The sequence below is a fragment of the Tribolium castaneum genome, chromosome 2 (genome assembly GCF_031307605.1).
Source record: "Tribolium castaneum strain GA2 chromosome 2, icTriCast1.1, whole genome shotgun sequence".
Lineage (NCBI taxonomy): Eukaryota > Metazoa > Arthropoda > Insecta > Coleoptera > Tenebrionidae > Tribolium > Tribolium castaneum.
In genome coordinates, this window is record NC_087395.1 from 18,005,638 (window position 1) to 18,029,348 (window position 23,711).

General features: G+C 30.5%; 2 protein-coding genes across 4 annotated transcripts; both read left to right on the forward strand.

The window, feature by feature from the left end:
- The first annotated feature begins 10,305 nt into the window (after positions 1-10,305).
- Positions 10,306-14,485, forward strand: LOC658245 (tRNA pseudouridine synthase Pus10). 3 transcript variants are annotated; one of them, XM_008201701.3, is made up of 7 exons: positions 10,306-10,507; positions 10,553-10,811; positions 10,858-10,994; positions 11,041-11,348; positions 11,395-11,592; positions 13,934-14,157; positions 14,246-14,485. In XM_008201701.3, the coding sequence occupies exons 1-7, from the start codon at positions 10,373-10,375 to the stop codon at positions 14,305-14,307; spliced, it is 1,323 nt and encodes a 440-aa protein (XP_008199923.2). In that variant the 5' UTR covers positions 10,306-10,372; the 3' UTR covers positions 14,308-14,485. The 3 variants fall into 3 exon arrangements, with proteins under 3 accessions (XP_008199923.2, XP_008199924.2, XP_969744.2); XM_008201702.3 differs by having other exon boundaries at positions 10,307-10,507; positions 13,934-14,191; XM_964651.3 differs by having other exon boundaries at positions 10,307-10,507; positions 14,203-14,485.
- A 176-nt stretch (positions 14,486-14,661) lies between these two features.
- On the forward strand, positions 14,662-20,671 carry RtcB (RtcB RNA ligase). Its single transcript, XM_964578.4, has 3 exons — positions 14,662-15,405; positions 19,696-20,331; positions 20,387-20,671. The coding sequence occupies exons 1-3, from the start codon at positions 14,749-14,751 to the stop codon at positions 20,612-20,614; spliced, it is 1,521 nt and encodes a 506-aa protein (XP_969671.1). The 5' UTR covers positions 14,662-14,748; the 3' UTR covers positions 20,615-20,671.
- Positions 20,672-23,711: the final 3,040 nt, after the last annotated feature.

Below are 23,711 nucleotides of genomic sequence, written 5' to 3' on the forward strand. Positions count from 1 at the left end.
TGCAATTAAGTTTTATGAAATTATTGGTTTGTGAAATAAATAAATACGACATAGCAATAAAATACACCTACCTTCATATCGCTTCCACGTTGGCTACCGTTTGTAGCATTAAAAAAAATAATAATAAAAATGAAACCAAAAAAAAAATAATAATAAAAATGAAACCAAAAAAAATGTTTATTTGCATTAAATTTTGAGCAAGCCACTTTCATTCATTGAAATTAAAGGCAAAATTACGTGGCAATAAATTATTTGAGTGTTTTATTTTATTTATAGTTACTGTATTTAAAATGTGTCACTCAAAATATCACTTTTCAATACCGCATTTAAAGATTTTAATTGCAATTAAGTTTTATGAAATTATTGGTTTTTTGAAATAAATAAATACGACACAGCAATAAAATACACCTACTTTCATATCGCTTCCACGTTGGCTACCGTTTGTAGCATTAAAAAAAATAATAATAAAAATGAAACCAAAAAAAAATAATAATAAAAATGAAACCAAAAAAAATGTTTATTTGCATTAAATTTTGAGCAAGCCACTTTCATTCATTGAAATTAAAGGCAAAATTTCGTGGCAATAAATTATTTGAGTGGTTTATTTTATTTATAGTTACTGTATTTAAAATGTGTCACTCAAAATATCACTTTTCAATACCGCATTTAAAGATTTTAATTGCAATTAAGTTTTATGAAATTATTGGTTTGTGAAATAAATAAATACGACATAGCAATAAAATACACCTACCTTCATATCGCTTCCACGTTGGCTACCGTTTGTAGCATTAAAAAAAATAATAATAATAAAAATGAAATAAAAAAAAATGTTTATTTGCATTAAATTTTGAGCAAGCCACTTTCATTCATTGAAATTGAAGGCAAAATTTCGTGGCAATAAATTATTTGAGTGGTTTATTTTTTTATAGTTACTGTATTTAAAATGTGTCACTCAAAATATCACTATTCAACACCGAATTTAAAGATTTTAATTGCAATTAAGTTTTATGAAATTATTGGTTTGTGAAATAAATAAATACGACATAGCAATAAAATACACCTACCTTCATATCGCTTCCACGTTGGCTACCGTTTGTAGCATTAAAAAAAATAATAATAAAAATGAAACCAAAAAAAATGTTTATTTGCATTAAATTTTGAGCAAGCCACTTTCATTCATTGAAATTAAAGGCAAAATTTCGTGGCAATAAATTATTTGAGTGGTTTATTTTATTTATAGTTACTGTATTTAAAATGTGTCACTCAAAATATCACTTTTCAACACCGCATTTAAAGATTTTAATTGCAATTAAGTTTTATGAAATTATTGGTTTGTGAAATAAATAAATACGACATAGCAATAAAATACACCTACCTTCATATCGCTTCCACGTTGGCTACCGTTTGTAGCATTAAAAAAAATAATAATAAAAATGAAACCAAAAAAAATGTTTATTTGCATTAAATTTTGAGCAAGCCACTTTCATTCATTGAAATTAAAGGCAAAATTTCGTGGCAATAAATTATTTGAGTGGTTTATTTTATTTATAGTTACTGTATTTAAAATGTGTCACTCAAAATATCACTTTTCAACACCGCATTTAAAGATTTTAATTGCAATTAAGTTTTATGAAATTATTGGTTTGTGAAATAAATAAATACGACATAGCAATAAAATACACCTACCTTCATATCGCTTCCACGTTGGCTACCGTTTGTAGCATTAAAAAAAATAATAATAAAAATGAAACCAAAAAAAAAATAATAATAAAAATGAAACCAAAAAAAATGTTTATTTGCATTAAATTTTGAGCAAGCCACTTTCATTCATTGAAATTAAAGGCAAAATTACGTGGCAATAAATTATTTGAGTGTTTTATTTTATTTATAGTTACTGTATTTAAAATGTGTCACTCAAAATATCACTTTTCAATACCGCATTTAAAGATTTTAATTGCAATTAAGTTTTATGAAATTATTGGTTTTTTGAAATAAATAAATACGACACAGCAATAAAATACACCTACTTTCATATCGCTTCCACGTTGGCTACCGTTTGTAGCATTAAAAAAAATAATAATAAAAATGAAACCAAAAAAAAATAATAATAAAAATGAAACCAAAAAAAATGTTTATTTGCATTAAATTTTGAGCAAGCCACTTTCATTCATTGAAATTAAAGGCAAAATTACGTGGCAATAAATTATTTGAGTGGTTTATTTTATTTATAGTTACTGTATTTAAAATGTGTCACTCAAAATATCACTATTCAACACCGAATTTTAAGATTTTAATTGCAATTAAGTTTTATGAAATTATTGGTTTGTGAAATAAATAAATACGACATAGCAATAAAATACACCTACCTTCATATCGCTTCCACGTTGGCTACCGTTTGTAGCATTAAAAAAAATAATAATAAAAATGAAACCAAAAAAAAAAATAATAAAAATGAAACCAAAAAAAATGTTTATTTGCATTAAATTTTGAGCAAGCCACTTTCATTCATTGAAATTAAAGGCAAAATTACGTGGCAATAAATTATTTGAGTGGTTTATTTTATTTATAGTTACTGTATTTAAAATGTGTCACTCAAAATATCACTATTTAACACCGCATTTAAAGATTTTAATTGCAATTAAGTTTTATGAAATTATTGGTTTTTTGAAATAAATAAATACGACACAGCAATAAAATACACCTACCTTCATATCGCTTCCACGTTGGCTACCGTTTGTAGCATTAAAAAAAATAATAATAAAAATGAAACCAAAAAAAAAAAAAAATAAAAATGAAACCAAAAAAAATGTTTATTTGCATTAAATTTTGAGCAAGCCACTTTCATTCATTGAAATTAAAGGCAAAATTACGTGGCAATAAATTATTTGAGTGGTTTATTTTATTTATAGTTACTGTATTCAAAATGTGTCACTCAAAATATCACTATTTAACACCGCATTTAAAGATTTTAATTGCAATTAAGTTTTATGAAATTATTGGTTTTTTGAAATAAATAAATACGACACAGCAATAAAATACACCTACCTTCATATCGCTTCCACGTTGGCTACCGTTTGTAGCATTAAAAAAAATAATAATAAAAATGAAACCAAAAAAAAAATAATAAAAATGAAACCAAAAAAAATGTTTATTTGCATTAAATTTTGAGCAAGCCACTTTCATTCATTGAAATTAAAGGCAAAATTACGTGGCAATAAATTATTTGAGTGGTTTATTTTATTTATAGTTACTGTATTTAAAATGTGTCACTCAAAATATCACTATTTAACACCGCATTTAAAGATTTTAATTGCAATTAAGTTTTATGAAATTATTGGTTTTTTGAAATAAATAAATACGACACAGCAATAAAATACACCTACCTTCATATCGCTTCCACGTTGGCTACCGTTTGTAGCATTAAAAAAAATTAAAAACAACACCAATAAAAAATCTTTATTTGCATGAAAATTACAACAAGCGACATAATTTTACGGCTGTAAAAAACAGTCAACAATGTTATATTTAAGGATTGCTCTAATTGGTCAAATTAGTCAATAACTAATTTGTCCGGCAAGAACCACGTGGAGGTTTAGAGCATTCTTGCCAGGAAAAATGGATATAAGGATGAGGTAAACAATGATTATTTCAAATGAAGGGAATAAAGGAATTATTGGTTTGTGAAATGAAAAAATAGTACACAAAAATCAAAGCTTTTTCACTTGGCGTTAAATAAATGCTCTTACCTTTATACTGCATCTGCTACCATTTGTAGCAAAACCTAAAAAATAAATTAAAAACACAACCAACAAAAAAATTAATTTGTAGGAAAGTTACAACAAGCGACTTTAATAAATATTATACAGAATAAAGAATACACAATACGATATAATATATGGCACACAAGCTATTAAATCAACACATCACAAGATAAAACGCAAAAAAATGCACCTACCTTCATATGGCTTCTGCGTTGGCTACTGTTTGTAGCAAGACATTTAAAAAATTAAAACAACACCAATAAAAATCTTTATTTGCATGAAAGTTACAACAAGCAACAAGCAAGCAATTGTCAATATTAAACAAAATAAAAAATACACAATACGTTTCAATTTGTGGCAATTAAAATTCAAATCAAATTCAATACCTCAGTAAATAAATGCACTTACCTTCATATCGCTTCCACGTTGGCTACCGTTTGTAGCATTAAAAAAAATAATAATAAAAATGAAACCAAAAAAAATGTTTATTTGCATTAAATTTTGAGCAAGCCACTTTCATTCATTGAAATTAAAGGCAAAATTACGTGGCAATAAATTATTTTAGTGTTTTATTTTATTTATAGTTACTGTTTTTAAAATGTGTCACTCAAAATATCACTTTTCAATACCGCATTTAAAGATTTTAATTGCAATTAAGTTTTATGAAATTATTGGTTTTTTGAAATAAATAAATACAACACAGCAATAAAATACACCTACCTTCATATCGCTTCCACGTTGGCTACCGTTTGTAGCATTAAAAAAAATAATAATAATAAAAATGAAATAAAAAAAAATGTTTATTTGCATTAAATTTTGAGCAAGCCACTTTCATTCATTGAAATTAAAGGCAAAATTACGTGGCAATAAATTATTTTAGTGTTTTATTTTATTTATAGTTACTGTATTTAAAATGTGTCACTCAAAATATCACTTTTCAATACCGCATTTAAAGATTTTAATTGCAATTAAGTTTTATGAAATTATTGGTTTTTTGAAATAAATAAATACAACACAGCAATAAAATACACCTACCTTCATATCGCTTCCACGTTGGCTACCGTTTGTAGCATTAAAAAAAATAATAATAATAAAAATGAAATAAAAAAAAATGTTTATTTGCATTAAATTTTGAGCAAGCCACTTTCATTCATTGAAATTAAAGGCAAAATTTCGTGGCAATAAATTATTTGAGTGGTTTATTTTATTTATAGTTACTGTATTTAAAATGTGTCACTCAAAATATCACTATTTAACACCGCATTTAAAGATTTTAATTGCAATTAAGTTTTATGAAATTATTGGTTTGTGAAATAAATAAATACGACATAGCAATAAAATACACCTACCTTCATATCGCTTCCACGTTGGCTACCGTTTGTAGCATTAAAAAAAATAATAATAATAAAAATGAAATAAAAAAAATGTTTATTTGCATTAAATTTTGAGCAAGCCACTTTCATTCATTGAAATTAAAGGCAAAATTTCGTGGCAATAAATTATTTGAGTGGTTTATTTTATTTATAGTTACTGTATTTAAAATGTGTCACTCAAAATATCACTTTTCAATACCGCATTTAAAGATTTTAATTGCAATTAAGTTTTATGAAATTATTGGTTTGTGAAATAAATAAATACGACATAGCAATAAAATACACCTACCTTCATATCGCTTCCACGTTGGCTACCGTTTGTAGCATTAAAAAAAATAATAATAATAAAAATGAAATAAAAAAAATGTTTATTTGCATTAAATTTTGAGCAAGCCACTTTCATTCATTGAAATTAAAGGCAAAATTTCGTGGCAATAAATTATTTGAGTGGTTTATTTTATTTATAGTTACTGTATTTAAAATGTGTCACTCAAAATATCACTTTTCAATACCGCATTTAAAGATTTTAATTGCAATTAAGTTTTATGAAATTATAAAGATTTTAATTGCATTTAAGGTTTATAAAATTATTGGTTTGTGAAATAAATAAATACGACACAGCAATAAAATACACCTACCTTCATATCGCTTCCACGTTGGCTACCGTTTGTAGCATTAAAAAAAATAAAAACAATAAAAATGAAATAAAAAAAAATGTTTATTTGCATTAAATTTTGAGCAAGCCACTTTCATTCATTGAAATTAAAGGCAAAATTACGTGGCAATAAATTATTTTAGTGTTTTATTTTATTTATAGTTACTGTATTTAAAATGTGTCACTCAAAATATCACTATTTAACACCGCATTTAAAGATTTTAATTGCAATTAAGTTTTATGAAATTATTGGTTTGTGAAATAAATAAATACGACATAGCAATAAAATACACCTACCTTCATATCGCTTCCACGTTGGCTACCGTTTGTAGCATTAAAAAAAATAATAATAATAAAAATGAAATAAAAAAAATGTTTATTTGCATTAAATTTTGAGCAAGCCACTTTCATTCATTGAAATTAAAGGCAAAATTACGTGGCAATAAATTATTTGAGTGGTTTATTTTATTTATAGTTACTGTATTTAAAATGTGTCACTCAAAATATCACTTTTCAATACCGCATTTAAAGATTTTAATTGCAATTAAGTTTTATGAAATTATTGGTTTGTGAAATAAATAAATACGACATAGCAATAAAATACACCTACCTTCATATCGCTTCCACGTTGGCTACCGTTTGTAGCATTAAAAAAAATAATAATAATAAAAATGAAATAAAAAAAATGTTTATTTGCATTAAATTTTGAGCAAGCCACTTTCATTCATTGAAATTAAAGGCAAAATTTCGTGGCAATAAATTATTTGAGTGGTTTATTTTATTTATAGTTACTGTATTTAAAATGTGTCACTCAAAATATCACTTTTCAATACCGCATTTAAAGATTTTAATTGCAATTAAGTTTTATGAAATTATAAAGATTTTAATTGCATTTAAGGTTTATAAAATTATTGGTTTTTTGAAATAAATAAATACAACACAGCAATAAAATACACCTACCTTCATATCGCTTCCACGTTGGCTACCGTTTGTAGCATTAAAAAAAATAATAATAATAAAAATGAAATAAAAAAAAATGTTTATTTGCATTAAATTTTGAGCAAGCCACTTTCATTCATTGAAATTAAAGGCAAAATTACGTGGTAATAAATTATTTGAGTGTTTTATTTTATTTATAGTTACTGTATTTAAAATGTGTCACTCAAAATATCACTTTTCAATACCGCATTTAAAGATTTTAATTGCAATTAAGTTTTATGAAATTATTGGTTTTTTGAAATAAATAAATACAACACAGCAATAAAATACACCTACCTTCATATCGCTTCCACGTTGGCTACCGTTTGTAGCATTAAAAAAAATAATAATAATAAAAATGAAATAAAAAAAAATGTTTATTTGCATTAAATTTTGAGCAAGCCACTTTCATTCATTGAAATTAAAGGCAAAATTACGTGGTAATAAATTATTTGAGTGTTTTATTTTATTTATAGTTACTGTATTTAAAATGTGTCACTCAAAATATCACTTTTCAATACCGCATTTAAAGATTTTAATTGCAATTAAGTTTTATGAAATTATTGGTTTTTTGAAATAAATAAATACAACACAGCAATAAAATACACCTACCTTCATATCGCTTCCACGTTGGCTACCGTTTGTAGCATTAAAAAAAATAATAATAATAAAAATGAAATAAAAAAAAATGTTTATTTGCATTAAATTTTGAGCAAGCCACTTTCATTCATTGAAATTAAAGGCAAAATTACGTGGCAATAAATTATTTTAGTGTTTTATTTTATTTATAGTTACTGTATTTAAAATGTGTCACTCAAAATATCACTATTTAACACCGCATTTAAAGATTTTAATTGCAATTAAGTTTTATGAAATTATTGGTTTGTGAAATAAATAAATACGACATAGCAATAAAATACACCTACCTTCATATCGCTTCCACGTTGGCTACCGTTTGTAGCATTAAAAAAAATAATAATAATAAAAATGAAATAAAAAAAAATGTTTATTTGCATTAAATTTTGAGCAAGCCACTTTCATTCATTGAAATTAAAGGCAAAATTTCGTGGCAATAAATTATTTGAGTGGTTTATTTTATTTATAGTTACTGTATTTAAAATGTGTCACTCAAAATATCACTATTTAACACCGCATTTAAAGATTTTAATTGCAATTAAGTTTTATGAAATTATTGGTTTGTGAAATAAATAAATACGACATAGCAATAAAATACACCTACCTTCATATCGCTTCCACGTTGGCTACCGTTTGTAGCATTAAAAAAAATAATAATAATAAAAATGAAATAAAAAAAAATGTTTATTTGCATTAAATTTTGAGCAAGCCACTTTCATTCATTGAAATTAAAGGCAAAATTTCGTGGCAATAAATTATTTGAGTGGTTTATTTTATTTATAGTTACTGTATTTAAAATGTGTCACTCAAAATATCACTATTGAACACCGCATTTAAAGATTTTAATTGCAATTAAGTTTTATGAAATTATTGGTTTGTGAAATAAATAAATACGACATAGCAATAAAATACACCTACCTTCATATCGCTTCCACGTTGGCTACCGTTTGTAGCATTAAAAAAAATAATAATAATAAAAATGAAATAAAAAAAATGTTTATTTGCATTAAATTTTGAGCAAGCCACTTTCATTCATTGAAATTAAAGACAAAATTATTACGTGGCAATTAATTATTTGAGTGTTTGATTATAATTTTATTTACTGTATTTAAAATGTGTCACTCAAACGCGATCACTAGTCACCGAATTGAAAATTTAAATCGGAAAATTTAGATTTGCTTGAGCACACGTCCGTTCGCGACAACGGCAAGTAACAAACTGAATAAATTGAAGGAAACCGCACAATACACAATAATTTAAATAAACCGCCTTACCTCGCTTCGCCTCGCCTCCCGCTCCCGCTCCCGATCTGACCCGTGCCGCTGCTCGCTGTCGACTGAAGCGCTCTCGCCGCCTGCGCCGCACACCTAACCTCGGGACACGTCACAAATGTGACGTCACTTAAGTCTAAAACAGGTCATTACCAGAAATATTCACTGGAAAAATTCATACACAGAATTATTTAAAATAGAACAGCATTGATCTAAAAAAATTAATTATGACAAATGTATTTGCCTATAAACGTCTAAAATTATAAAAGTTTCGCATGCAGTCAATGGAAAAATAAAAATGCATGTTTTTATTTAAACAGAAACTGGCAATGTGAAATTTTGGTGCGAAAATTAGTGGTATCGCAATGCGTATAGCCACATTGTTTGTTTGTTTCGTTTTGTTGAAAATTCGGTAGGTTCCAAAAGTAGGGTTATGTTGTCACCCGAAAATGACAAAATTTACACTTTTATGAATTTTGTCTCCATCTCTGCCCTTTCAGAGCGTTATAATAGGATATTTAGGGTCGAAATCTCTACCTTTATTATGTGCTATTGCCAGATAAGGACAAAAGTTCAGAAAGTAGGGTTAGGGTGTATTATGCTCTCTTCTGAAGTGTTAAATTTTAACTTTAATGTTTTTTGTGTGCTTTCCTGCTCTTCTAGAGCGCTATTAATTATTATTGAACATGTTTAAGGACAGACAATTCTACCTTGAGTCAACGACATAAATTTCAGTGAGATTTATTGAAAAATGCACTTCTCGTGTCAACCTTTTCATGAAAAAGGGTGTTTAAACGTTTATAAAGGGCATGTTAACGTGTGTTGTTAACTTTACCACGTAATAAAACATAAAGTATAACTTGGTAATTTTTTACTTTAACTACTTCTGGATTTTCAAGCTGAAACTTACACCAAACGATTCCTCTGAGTGCCCTGATGACCGTACACTAGAATTTTCTTGTGCAAATTGAAAATAACATTAGAAAAATAATTTTTATTTTCACTCACTTTTTACTTGAATCGCCATTTTTGTTGATTTTAATTTGAGTTTATTTTTTATAATATCACGTTAATTTTTATTATTATAGTGGATCAAAGTGTCGTCTTTAGGTTAGACTATTGCCTACTATCGGTTAGGAACAACATGATCTCCAAAAATATAACGTAGTAATGAGCTCCAGAAGGTTTACGTAGATAGGTGCGTTTTTCCCAAAAGTGAGTTTTTTGAGATCGAACCGCAAGTGAGTCACACTGCGAGGAGACTCCCATAGACAGAAGTTGCAAACATAAGGTGCCAGACCGGTGCCAGTTTGGCTGATTGCAAGTATGTCTTTATCATCGATTCGGTGACGACTATTAGTTTCGTAAACTTAATGGATTTAATAAATATCTTTAACATTAAATGTGATCGTGTCATGTTGGGTAAAATTCTTCCATCTGTGCTGTCTGTGCATCCACCTTTTCAAATACAATTAAGAAATTTTTATAATAATTGTATTTGATAAGGTATTGGCATCATTTTGACGTGAGCAAAAATTAAAAAAATATAAAGTAATCGGAATTATTTTAAATTCGCGCCATTTTTAGTACGTGATGATGCGGCTAGATGGCTTCAGCTAGGAATTCATTGCCAACCATTATGTTCCGCTTCTATAAAAGTGTTATTCTAGGTTTTCACCGATATGACAAACAAACACCATGGTGGAAGACGCAGAACTCGAAATATACAATGAAATAATAAATAAAGGGTGTTGCAAACGATGTGTTTTGCGGTATTTGGGGCAATGCAGAACTCTGCTGACTTTCGAACACCCAAACACTTGCTTAGTGAATGTAAGTTTCTTCTGGTTTTTGCAAGTGTTACTTTTAAGTTTCCAGTTTGGATACATGGACCCTATTGAGGAATTTGAAGAAGAACGAAAGGCGAAAATTCGCAAAAGTAACCCGTGTTCAGTTTGCTTGGGCCTTTTGCAAGATCCCGCCATTGAGGAAATGTTTGCATGTGAAGGCTTGAATAACATTTCTGAGTACCTGAGTCAGACTTTTGTGGCCTATATTACTTTCCCGACATGCATTTTAATAAGGGATCATAGTATGAAACTGCACTTGAAGCGCTTATTTCCAAATCTGTTTGACTGTGAGTTTACATTAATTGGATTCAATAATTTACTAACGAATTTTAGGTTCCAAAGTTATAAAAGTGAACAATGCCTGGCGATATGCTGTTGAAGAACGACTGTCTCAAACCTTGAAAAAGTCTTACAGTCATTTATCGAAATTAACTTTGCATTTTTACACCAAGTATCAGCTGGAAGATGATGTCAGTTTGTAATCTACACTGGCCACATTTTAATGGTTGTCTTCAGGAACTGGAGGCAGTACAGCGTGTTCTGAAAAACCTCCCAAAAAACAATTTAAGTAAACACTGCGTTTACAACATGCTGGAGACAATATCAGATAATGAATTTGGAAACCTGGTCAACGTCCCCCCCAAAGTGCCCCTTTATGCCGTAACGCTGGACACAATGAAATTTTTCTCAGAAGCTATTCATCTAATAGGAAATTATTTGAAATATTCTAGGGATTTATTTCAAGTCCAGAATCTGTTCAATACTGCTTCACTAGATTTTAGCATAGAAACAATAATTGTAGATGCAGTAAGAAACGTGGCAAGGTATTTCCATAACTAAATGTGGCTTAAAATCAATGGTTTATTGTAGTGACTTCAAAGACGCCGTCTTTAAAGCATCTGGTTTTGACGATAACAACATTAGAGTCCTTGGAAGCGGCAGAACCTTCCACTTGCAGCTAAATGACCCTAAGTTTGAGTCAGTTTCGAAAAAACAGTGCCAAGTAATTGAAGGAATCATTCAGCGTAGCAAACTTATGGCTGTGCGAAATTTGCGGGAATGCGACAAGTAATTATTAAAACATTTTTTTCCTGTAGCAGATAATAGATCAAGTCTACGGATTACTAAAGGTTAGGATACGAAACGAAGGACAAAGAGAACGTTCCGGTTTAAGTTTTCAGAGCCACGAATTTAAATAACGGTTAGCACAAGGCAAAAAAAATAAAGGCTGATGGGACATTCAATTTTCAATTTTTCATTTTTTTTTCTTATTTCTTTTCTTTTTCATTTTCCTTGAATCTTTAACTGTTCTTTTTTCTCATGTTTCTTGTTTTTAAACTCAGACTTTCAGCTTTGTTTTTTCATTTTTTAACAAACCCGTTACATCAAAAAACAACATTGGATTTGACTTTTTACACGTATTTTTAAACTATATATATTCCTGAAAAAATTAATTATTATTTGGTTTACTCGTTTCAGTTGTTGAATTTTGTGGACTATTTGATGCTTCAATTTAAAAACACAAAAATTGGGAGAGAAAAACGATCTATTATTAAGTTAATTTTATCTATTAATAAATCATCGATTTTTTATGGAAACTTCCCTGTTTTTAAAGATCTTTAAAATTGTGAGCCAAACGTAACAACTCCATCTGTGGTTTTTGTTAAAAAAGAATAGGAAAATGATTAGGATAACTAGGCAGGAAAATTTGAGTTATTAGACCAGTAAAACTGAAAATCAATTTGTTTTTCAAGTCCGTATCAGACAAATAAAGAACTATCTAACATTTTTGTGGAAATTTCGAACAGCATGGAGTCATAAAAATTCAAAGGACCAAACTGGCATGGAAATTTAAAAAATCGAACTCCATAAAAATATCAGTTATCATTTAAAAAATGTTTGCCATCCCATCTTTTTGGTTTTTTGTTAGTAGCTTTATTAGAAATTTTATTAATTTATTCTGAAGATAATATAGACAAAGTTGAAGACGTTTAATTTCCAAATTCGCTGCTGCAAAAAAGAGTAATAATTATTAGTGGGGGATAAATTCAATTGGGAACAGAAAAAACTTTTTGAATTTTAAGTTATAAAAAACTTTTTTAATAATCTGCTGGCGAGATGCACACAAGAAATACTGCGTTCTCACATTTAAACTGAAACCGTTTAACCACTAAATCTAGTTATTAAAAACATTTTACTACTTAAACATTTATAATTAATTAATAATATTAACAATACATGGGTGGGTTGATATTTGCCATGAAATATGTAATTTAATGATGCAAAGGGCATTGAGATTGTAATTCACAATATCCTAGATTTTTACACCTTCCAGCGCTATTATCATCGTATTTTGATGTGGGAAATATGTTATAATTTGTTGGCTAGCGTTGTTTATTCCTTTCTTGTAATTTCTCCTGCATAGTTAACTGTTTAACCATCCAACATCAACATGAATTCTCGGGAATATTTGCCATTTTTCTCTTTTGACGTGTAAAGCAAGGAAATACCACGATATAGTATTACTCTGATGTCAATAGTGTTTCTCTAGGAATCACCAAAAACTTTTGGATATCAAAAAATTGTATTAAAGTGAAAATCTGCATAAAAATAATTAATTATTATTTACGTACATAATTGTATAGGACTTTTTAACTGGAATAAAATTCGTTACTTGGATTTTTGTAAAATTCCTAAAACTGGGTAATTTTTGGTTTTTGCTTGTCCATCGTTTGGTGGATATGTTTTTTGTTTATATCTGCTCTCAGAAATGCACAGCCACCACCAACTTTCTTTTTTTATAAGTAACGGTATGTAACGTGACGCAGTGGGCACTTTGAAAGTAATAATACAACACACTATTCATTTTCTTTATATTTTCAAGGCATATTTTGTACAAACCTTGGTATAACATTATTTTAGTATTTTATAGTTCGTTTTTCACATCAAAAATTTTTACTTTAAAAAGATAATTATCATTACTTTTTTTATTTAGTGTAATATTTTCTGTAATACTTATATCTTGTATTTCTACAACTACAACATTTTTTATAAATTGCATGATACCCATATCGGAATGATTCTTATTCCTCTAATAAGAGTTTCTAAAGTCATTCGTTGATAATTTTTAAAATAAAAGATAACACCTGGTAAAGGTGGGTTAGTAAAACATTTTTTAACTGATATCTCATATTTTTATGGAATTCGGGTTTAATAAAATTGTGTGATCTTGTGCCTCATTTCGTCTCCTTACCTCCAGTCCTCGGTACCCAAGTGACATATTGACCGATTTTTGCGCACTGTTATATTATAAAAAATACCAAAAGTGAATTTAATTTTTAATTAGGCTTGTAGTATAGTCGATGAAATTTAGTTTTGTTGTGCTTGTCTTAAAGTATTGTATTCCTAGGCGAGACATTTGCATCCTCTTGGACAACGAACAACGCGGTGCCAGGAGTTATAAAGCGTTGTGTATGGTGTACAAATGTAAGAATATCGACTATTGCATAAATGCGGTAAACATGTATGAATCTTTGAACGTGTGCCAAAAAATTCCACTAAAGGTCTTTCATAAGCGGAAATTTTATAAAAAGAGAAGAAAGATATTTCAGATTAAAGCTCGGAAATTGAAAGGTACATGAGGATTTCATTGAAGCAGGTTTTAAAGGTGTTTTCCAGGTAATTTGGTTGAGTTAGACTTGTGTACACAGTGCGGTTTCAGCGTCCCTGAATTCGTCAATGGGGACCTTGGAAGGACTAAACCTTCGCTCTGTGATATCATGAACGCTAAAGTTGACGTTCTAGCGGTGGATATTGTTGATTTCCAGCCCGCACTGCATTGCGATGGAGAGGAGGACGTAATAATTTAGGATTTCTAACTTTTATTTTTGTACAAAGAAGAATTTTAAATACTAATTTATAAAAGTTGTAAACACGTGATAATAAACGAGAGAACCCTTGAGACATGTATAATATTTTTGTTTCTTATAGGAAAAAAATTCTGACCCCCGTTTGCCTCATTTCGTTAACTTAACCATAATTAAAATGCTAGTTTCTAATAAATATTGTAATTTGTGTACGAATTATTTGGTATTTTTTGCGAAATAATTTTTCCAAATTTTTAGTATGGAAGTCGATAAAGTAGAAAATGATATTGTAAAGTTGTCATAACCTCAAAAAGCCGGTGTTTTGACAATCCTTAATTTCTTAAAAAAAAGTGGAAAAATGGTGGTGCGACAGTACAACCAAGAGTTGGAATACCTGGAAAAGACTTCCCCGTACTGCTGGCGGATCAAGAAGGGTTTCCAGCCCAACATGAACGTGGAGGGTGTCTTTTACGTCAACCAAACCCTGGAAAAGCTCATGTTGGAGGAGCTGCGTAATGCGTGTCGCCCCGGAATGGCTGGGGGCTTCCTGCCGGGGGTCAAGCAAATCGCGAATGTTGCCGCCCTGCCTGGCATCGTCGGGAAGTCGGTGGGGCTCCCAGATGTCCACTCTGGATACGGCTTTGCTATAGGGAATATGGCAGCTTTTGATGTCGACAACCCCGAGTCCATCGTGTCTCCAGGGGGCGTCGGTTTCGACATTAATTGTGGTGTGCGATTGCTGCGCACGAATCTCTTTGAAAAGGACGTTTTGCCCGTGAAGGAACAGTTGGCTCAGAGTTTGTTCGATCATATTCCCGTGGGGGTGGGTTCGAAGGGGATTATTCCGATGAATGCCAAGGATTTGGAGGAGGCTTTGGAGATGGGGATGGACTGGTCGTTGCGTGAGGGGTACATCTGGGCTGAGGATAAGGAGCATTGCGAGGAGTATGGACGGATGCTGAACGCGGATCCGTCCAAAGTTAGCATGAGGGCCAAGAAACGGGGGCTTCCGCAGGTTGGTACTTGTTTACTTTGTATCAAGTAGAAGAATCTCATACAAAAGTTATCTGATTTTTTTCTTCCTGTTATATTTATTGTAAATATTCTTCATTTGTGCTACCTGTAATCAGACGGCGTTTTATTCATAACTTTATTAATCAAGCGAATTTCCAATTTCCTTTCTGAAATTTTTTTACGTCTAAATGAAAAAAAATCTTTTTTTGTGTAGGAATTGAGTAGGTATAACTAAGTAAAACTCTCAACTTTGGGTCGTTCTGACCTTATGTTTATAAATCTAATAACAGTGGCAATGACCAATTTGTTACCCCACTTCAATAAATAAGGACCTTCAGTTAAAAATATTTTGTTGTTTTATGCAGTACAGGGTGTTGCATGTTGGATGTCCAAATAGGGGATCTCTGAAACTAAGGGGTTTAGAGAAAAACCTCGGGTCCGCATCCCGCTATCGTCTGTTTTCAACTTATAAACAAAAGTTTGCATTTTAGGGAAATCTTAAACAATTCATATCTTCCTTATTATAAAAGATACACATTTGAAACAAAGACATTATAAAGGCACTTTTTTACGAAGAATTAAGTAATGTTATCAGCGATTTTTTCTAATCATTCGTTTAGCTTGAATAACATAAAGTTGCATTTTTTTAGATAGGAATAATAATTGGCTGTGAAATTTTTGAAAAGTTTGTTTTTTTCTGATTTCATATGTCTATTTCTGTAATACATTATTTTTAAATTATTATAAAAAAACGAGACATTTCGTTTTTTTTATAGTAGGCCATGAAAAAATTTTGGATTTTTAATTCAAACTATGAAAAATGTATTACTCAACAAGTATTTATAATTTATTGATTTTTTAAACATTAATTAATTTAAAAACGTCAGAATAAATAACTATTAGATCAAATTTTTGTTATTAAAAAAAATTATTTGTTTTTAGATTTAATATGACAATCTTATATAGAATGGTTTGATCAGTTAAATCGAGGATTTAATATTATCCGATGTAAACTACTGACTCACATAATTTGATGCCTGATATTAGGTGCTGACTAATTGTCATTTCTAACTTAACTTTTTATAACTCAAATTTGGTTTAAATTACGGAAAAATATAAAAATGTAACAATTTCAGGCTATTACATTTCTTGTTTTTCATTTTGAAAATTAATTTCGTAACAATTTGATTTGTGATTCCAGCAGTGATAAAACTATAATCGTATTTGATAAACACATATTGGGCGGTATTAATAAACAGTAGTCAATGCTTTCACTAGTGATTTTATAAGCAATTGCTTTACGTGGCAATAATAAAAATTTAGCAAATGCTAGTAGGACATGACATCTAAATGCTTTTGCTAATTGAAGCTTGAAGGGTACAGGGAAAAAAAGGACTTCAGTCCATCTCAGCTGAAATCACGAAGAAGTAAATTCAAAGTTTTCTAACGTAAACCCATCACTTTTTTTTCAGTGTAGTGTATCTTGTAACACATTTTGCTCTGCCCTAAAGTCGTATGTGCTATTTCCGGCTTTAATTATTTGATAGTACTCCCAAAAACTATAATATTACAACTGCATCTCATTTTCTTTAACAAGTAGACTTCAGTTTTTTTTCTCTTGCACCCTCCAATTTTTGGAAGTACAGACTGATCCAGAAATACTGAGGCTGTTGGCAACAGATTTGAAAGTATTTATGCTCGTAATTTGCAAAATTGCATCTGAATTCAATTTTTCTTGACAATTGTTTGACGTACAACCCCACAAGAATATTAAATTGTTGTTAACTGGAAGTGTACTACATTGGTATCCTTAAAAATTTAAGTTTAGTGTTGCCAACAGACTCAGTATTTCTGGATCAGTCTCTATATGCTTGACGATATTCGCTTGCTTTAGTATTAATAAATGGCGATCAGCGATCAGTAAAAAATTCGATTTTGCACAATAAAAATTATAAATGATCAGTATTTAATTCATTTTTGCACAGTAAAAAATTTAAATGACAAGTAAACCACGCACAGTATTTTATTAAAATTTGCCTAGAAAAAAAAATCGTATATGCACAGAATCTAGTTTCAGTTTGCACAGTTTAAATAATAAACGCTCAGTAGCTAGCTTGCAGGCTGAGGTTTCACCCCAACAAATTAAAAGGAAACATACCCCTCGAACGATTAAACATGAAAACGTAAAACTTATTTACTGTGCATTTATTATTTATACTTTGCATCTATTATTTTTACTGTGCATTTATTATTTTTACTGTGCAATTATTATTTTTACTGTGCAATTATTATTTTTACTGTGCATTTATTATTTTAATTGTCCATTTATTATTTTTACTGATCAAAAATACTTGTCGTTTAAATAAAATACTGTGCATTTAATTTGTACCCTTAATAAATCTACGGAGAAAAATTTACAAAATTCACTATTTCACAACATGTAGAACGAATTTAGAGAGATTTTGCTGTAAAATTAGTTCGCATCTTAAGGTCTGTACTCTTTCGTAGCCTACCTTTGTGGCAATTCAAATGAATTCGTCGTTATTAAAAATATAACCCTGCAATCTATACACCAAGCACTTTTTTATGGAAAAACCTAAAGTACAAATGGCTTGAAAAAAATTAGTTTCATAAATAAGTCATATACAAGACCCTCAGTAAAATTTACAAACCTTTTCAAGAAAGTTTCATAACTGGCACTTTAAAATCAACCCCCACCGAATGGCTTCCAGTATTGTCTAACATTGCTCCACCTGCACTCAGAAGAAAACTTGCAGTCAAGAAACTGTGGAACAAATATAGAAGACATCCCCAAGAGTATCCAATATGGTCTGACCTGATTGCCCCCGAAAATCGATTAAAATCTAGAAAACCTTTTTGGGTGGAAACGTTTAACGTCGAAAACTTTTTCATCATTAATGAGTGGCGCAATATATGGTCTAATATCCACCTGTTCAATAAAGATTTAATAGAAGATCCATCAAAAAGGGTACCTGGAATGGATCAACCACGGTGGGTCTGGGTGAAATTAAACAGACTAAGAACTGGCCATGCCAGATGTAAGTCAATGTTGTTTAAATGGAAGGCTACAGAAAATCCGTATTGCCAATGTGGCCAAGTGGAAGAAACAATTCAACATCTTGTTGAAGAATGCCAAAAATTACAAGTTTTCAAGGAGGCTTCAATGAAATCCATCAACTGTCGCCACAAGCTAAAACTTGGTTATCTACTACAAAAGTTTTGTGATTTCTTCTATATACAATGTACTATTGTCCTTTTTTTTCTGTCATACGAATATATATATATATTATATTATATATATATATATATATATATATATATATATATATATATATATATATATATATATATATATATATATATATATATATATATATATTCGCCAAAAAATGGCGCACCAACTCAATGGAGTGTGGTAAAGAATTGCTTACATATAAAGGTAAAAATAGTAAAAAAATTCTTTGTATTAAAGTTATTGATAAATACCGGATTTTAGATAAATGATATGTGGCAACATGTCTAACAGTCATGATCGCAATAGAATTTGAGCAACAATAAAAATAAATTATTTTTGAAACGGTTTCCTAGGAAATAATTCCCAGTGTTGGCACATCTACACATTGTGATTTTTTTGATGAATTTCAATTTTTTAAATTAAAAAAACTGATAAAGTCTTATGGGAAATTTAAAAATAGTTATTCATCGTTGTGTTAGGGAACGATTACTTAGTGTGAAACATAGAAACATTAAAAAATAATGAAAACTGAAGAAGTTAACAAAATAAGTTTGTAGCTCCACATTTTTTTAAATATGACTTTAAGAATTTTTTCAAGATTTTTCCCGTAATCTGCACTTGCTTCTCAATAACGTACAACTGAGTTGGTGCGCCCTTTTTTGAGCACCTTGTATAGTAAAATTTACCAAAAAATTAAGATGAAATATGCTCTATTTCGAGCACTCCGACTACGCCACGCTGTCGTGCTCGAAAAATCGCGCGTGTTTTAAACACCCCAATATCCACTTATAGTTTAATATACTAAAATGACATTTTTTTTCAAATTTATATATCTTACGGCTAATGTGTAATCTTGGCTAGTTTGTAAACTAACCAAATCGTTGACTATTTTACTGAAAACGAAGTTTCAACTAAAATATCAGCTAGTCTATCAGCTGCTAATGCCAAGTAGCAGATACTTGCAAGTTTTTGCTTATTTTTATTAATATTATTTATTTTATGCACAAGATATGTAGAGTAGAAATTTTCTCTTAGCTTGGTACTCTTGGGGCCGGCAACCACTACGCCGAGATCCAGGTCGTGGACGAGATTTACGACAAATGGGCGGCTTGCAAGATGGGCATCGAGGAAAAGGGCCAAGTTTGCGTCATGATCCACTCCGGTAGCCGCGGCTTCGGCCACCAAGTCGCCACCGACGCCCTCGTCCAGATGGAAAAAGCCATGAAACGCGACAAAATCGAAACAAACGACCGCCAGCTCGCCTGCGCCCGCATCAGCTCACAAGAAGGCCAAGACTACTTGAAATCCATGGCCGCCGCAGCAAATTTTGCATGGGTCAACCGCAGCTCTATGACTTTCTTAAGTCGACAAGCCTTCGCCAAACAGTTCAACATGGCCCCTGATGATTTAGACATGCACGTGATCTACGACGTGTCCCACAACATTGCCAAAATCGAGGAACATATCGTTGACGGGAAGCAGAAGACGCTTTTGGTGCACAGAAAGGGCTCCACAAGGGCTTTCCCGCCCCACCATCCGCTGATTCCCGTTGATTATCAGTTGACGGGTCAGCCGGTCCTGATTGGGGGCACTATGGGGACGTGTAGTTATGTCTTGACGGGGACGCAGCAAGGGATGTTGGAGACGTTTGGCTCGACGTGTCATGGAGCGGTGAGTTGTTGTTGTGGAATAGATTTGAGGGAAGGTTGTGATTGGGTTGGTTTAGGGTCGGGCGTTGTCAAGGGCCAAGTCGAGGAGGAATTTGGATTATACCGATGTTTTGAACAAGTTGGAGGAAATGGGGATCTCGATTAGGGTTGCGTCACCGAAACTGGTGATGGAGGAGGCGCCAGAGTCGTATAAGAATGTAACGGATGTTGTGAATACGTGTCACGCGGCCGGGATTAGTAAGAAGTGTATTAAGTTGAGGCCGATTGCTGTTATTAAAGGATGAAGTATTTATTAAGGTATTTATTTTAACGTGTAAATAAAGATGATGGCGTTTGCTAAACTATATTATTAGAATACCTAAATGACTGATCAAAAATGTAGTCAAAATCAAACAATTGTTTACACATAGACATAACAATATGCACAATTCTTTTTTATAGTCGATATAATACGTAATACTAGTAAGCAATAAATGGGGAGAGTCACTATTACCGCATCGGTTTGGTCTAATATTATTGCGCTCTCTGGTGATCAGTTCTGAAGTCGACCCATTGCTTCATTATGAAGTGGAGATATTTAATGTAATAAACAAGATCATAAAAATATTTATTTCTGTTCAGTATTCTTATCTAGCACTTGAAAGATTTTTGACATTACTAAAACTTAAAAAAATAATAAAATTATACTTTGGTAAGGTATTCTAGCCCAGTCAAATTAGACAAATCGGTGGAAAAAATTCCTAGAGAGTTGGAGTTTTTTTTAAAGCTTCCTTTACACTTGGGTAGATATATATCAAAAGTCCCCGAGGTTGGGGTGCGAGCTCGAGGAGGGAGAGGGGGTTAAAGCAGTCTTTTTTGTTTATATCTCGAAAACTGTTACTCCAATCAATTTTTATCTTCTTACCAAAATTAAAGCTGATAAAATTTATTACAAAATGGTTGGTATTTTTCTTGTAGGACCAACCATAAGCTGAGAAAGAACCAACCAGAGCTGGAAAGAATTTATCATTTAAAAAAATGTGCTATAAAAGAGAATGTCTTGTGATTTGAAAAACTGACAATAAACTAAATTTATTGGGTCCAACACTTCACTAGAGTAGAAAGGGGGGCACATGGGGCTCACAGAAGTCTTCAGAGTCGTCTTTAGATGCTGCATTTTCGTCTTCGTTTCAAACATTGAAAACTGAATTACAGTCTTCAGTAAAATATTAATAAATAATTGTTTTAATATACATATTTTGAATAAATCTTTTAATAAACTGAATGTATTAAGTTCAACAGTTCATTCTGTCAAATCTTCTAAGTCATCCTCAGTTGCTGAATTGTGGTCTTCAACTGGAGAGCCCAAGGGAAGGAAGTATTTTTCTCCCTTACTTCCCACTCTTAGAGAGACGCTTTACACACACTATTTCCATATAAATACTTATGATATACTAATGTTTAGTTATACAATGTCATGTAGACACCAAAGTTCAAAAGCTAGTAGCTCGCTTACGGTTAATCTTGCAACAATAAGACTAGGACCATTTTGTAGGAAATTTTATCAACTTTAATTTTGGTAAGAAGATAAAAATTGCTAGGAGTGACCGTTTCCGAGATATAAGCAAAAAAAAAAACAAAAAAGACAGCTTTAGCCCCCTCCCCTTTCTTGAGCTCGCCCCCAACCTCGGGTACTTTTGATATATGTCTATCCAAGTGTAAAGGAAGCTTTTAAAAAAATCCACCCTCTAGGAATTTTTAACAATGAAAAAACTTTTTTGTTCAGTTCACTCCAGTTTAGGTTTTTGAAACAACAGCCAGTCAGAAAGGACCTCTGACTTGGTGAACGTTGCACATTTAGGAAGTTTTAAAGAGACGTTTTTAAAGATATTAGTCTTTACTTAGTCATACTTCATGCTACAGGGTGACTACAGAGTGATTTTTTAGACATCTCAGAAAATAAAGGAAAATTTCTAGGTAGGGCAATATTTGACAGGAGGGCACCTCTTGGCGAAGTTTTGGAATTTGTAGCACTTACTACTTTTGTAATAAAAACCAACCCTTTAAAATTTTAACTGACGTGATCCCTTCTTTGACACCTCAAATGAAACGTATTTTCATAAGGAATGTGTATTTTTTGTTTCAATTATTTTTTATTAAAATCACGCAGACATAATTCGAGCACAGCAAGTTTTCCAAAAATGTAAGAATAGTTCTGAAAATTAACCGCAAATTGAAAAACCCGAAAAGTTTACTTGTAAAATCACCAAATAACTGTTTTTTTTGTGTATAATTACGAGCCCTAACAACTAAATATTTGTACGAATACATTTTTGTAAAGAAAATGCACGTAAATTGTAGTAAAAAGTGTATTTTGTTTTGTTTGTACAAAAAAAAGAAAAACTTTTTAGTATTTTGTGACATCTCCTTTGGCTTTAATGACGACTCGAATGTACGCAAACATATTATTTTTAACCAATCTGTAACAGAATTCTGGGGTTTTATTGTTCTAAAAATGTTCTGTTTTATTTAAGAAAGCTTTTAATTTTGTGCCAAAAAGACACAATGATGTTTAAATCAGGGCTATTTGCTGGCCATTAACATTAATGTAAGAAGTACCAAATTATTATTTGAGAAGTTTTGCCGTGTGACAAGAAGCATAATTTTTTTTTTCAAAATACAAATTCTAGATATAATTTGATCTGTTTAAAGTCCCATCTATTACTCAGTTTCATGACAACTTGTAGCATAAAACATCCTCTAGAGTACTCCAGAGGAATTATTTTGCTTTGTTAATTTAATTTATTAATTTAAAGCGTAATAATAATAAATGTTTTGGAAATCCATTAAATTGGAAGTCATTTGAAATTAAATACAAAAACTTAACATTTAAAACCTATTCTGATGTTAAATTTGTAGCGTCCATACATTTGGTTGTCAATACAAGTGGGTGAATTTCATAATTTGAATATTTTTTTCTGATATGATAACATTGATAACTGATTAAAAATCGAACAAAAACCACTTGAGTAATATTTAGATAATTACATAAGTTTGAATTCATGCACTTTGTGAATTAATTGTTGCTGCAATAAAACCAGTTTGGTAATTAAAAATAAAACGAGTTTTTGTCCAAATATTTAGTTGTTATGGCTCATCGAATTTTTTTTTGAGTGAAAATTTTTAAATTTTACCAAAACACTTTTTTCAAAAACGCAGTTAAATTAAATTGTGCTTGAAAATAGTAGTGGAACACTAATTTAAAGTCTGTAACTTTTTAAAACATCATCAGAAAACTAAATAAAACGGTAAAAAAAACTTTTGGATACTGCGTGGAGGAAAATGGTGATCATTTGAAAACCTTAGATTCGTTTTTTACTTCTGACCCAAAATGTGGTTTAT

Coding starts and splice junctions, on each gene's coding strand:
- LOC658245 (XM_964651.3), top strand. CDS start 10,373: ATGGTGGAAGACGCAGAACTCGAAATATACAATGAAATAATAAATAAA. Junction 10,995..11,040: donor AGTATCAGCTGGAAGATGAT/GTCAGTTTGTAA, acceptor GGTTGTCTTCAG/GAACTGGAGGCAGTACAGCG. Junction 14,158..14,202: donor TAAAGCTCGGAAATTGAAAG/GTACATGAGGAT, acceptor GGTGTTTTCCAG/GTAATTTGGTTGAGTTAGAC.
- RtcB (XM_964578.4), top strand. CDS start 14,749: ATGGTGGTGCGACAGTACAACCAAGAGTTGGAATACCTGGAAAAGACT. Junction 15,406..19,695: donor AGAAACGGGGGCTTCCGCAG/GTTGGTACTTGT, acceptor ATTTTCTCTTAG/CTTGGTACTCTTGGGGCCGG. Junction 20,332..20,386: donor GCTCGACGTGTCATGGAGCG/GTGAGTTGTTGT, acceptor GGGTTGGTTTAG/GGTCGGGCGTTGTCAAGGGC.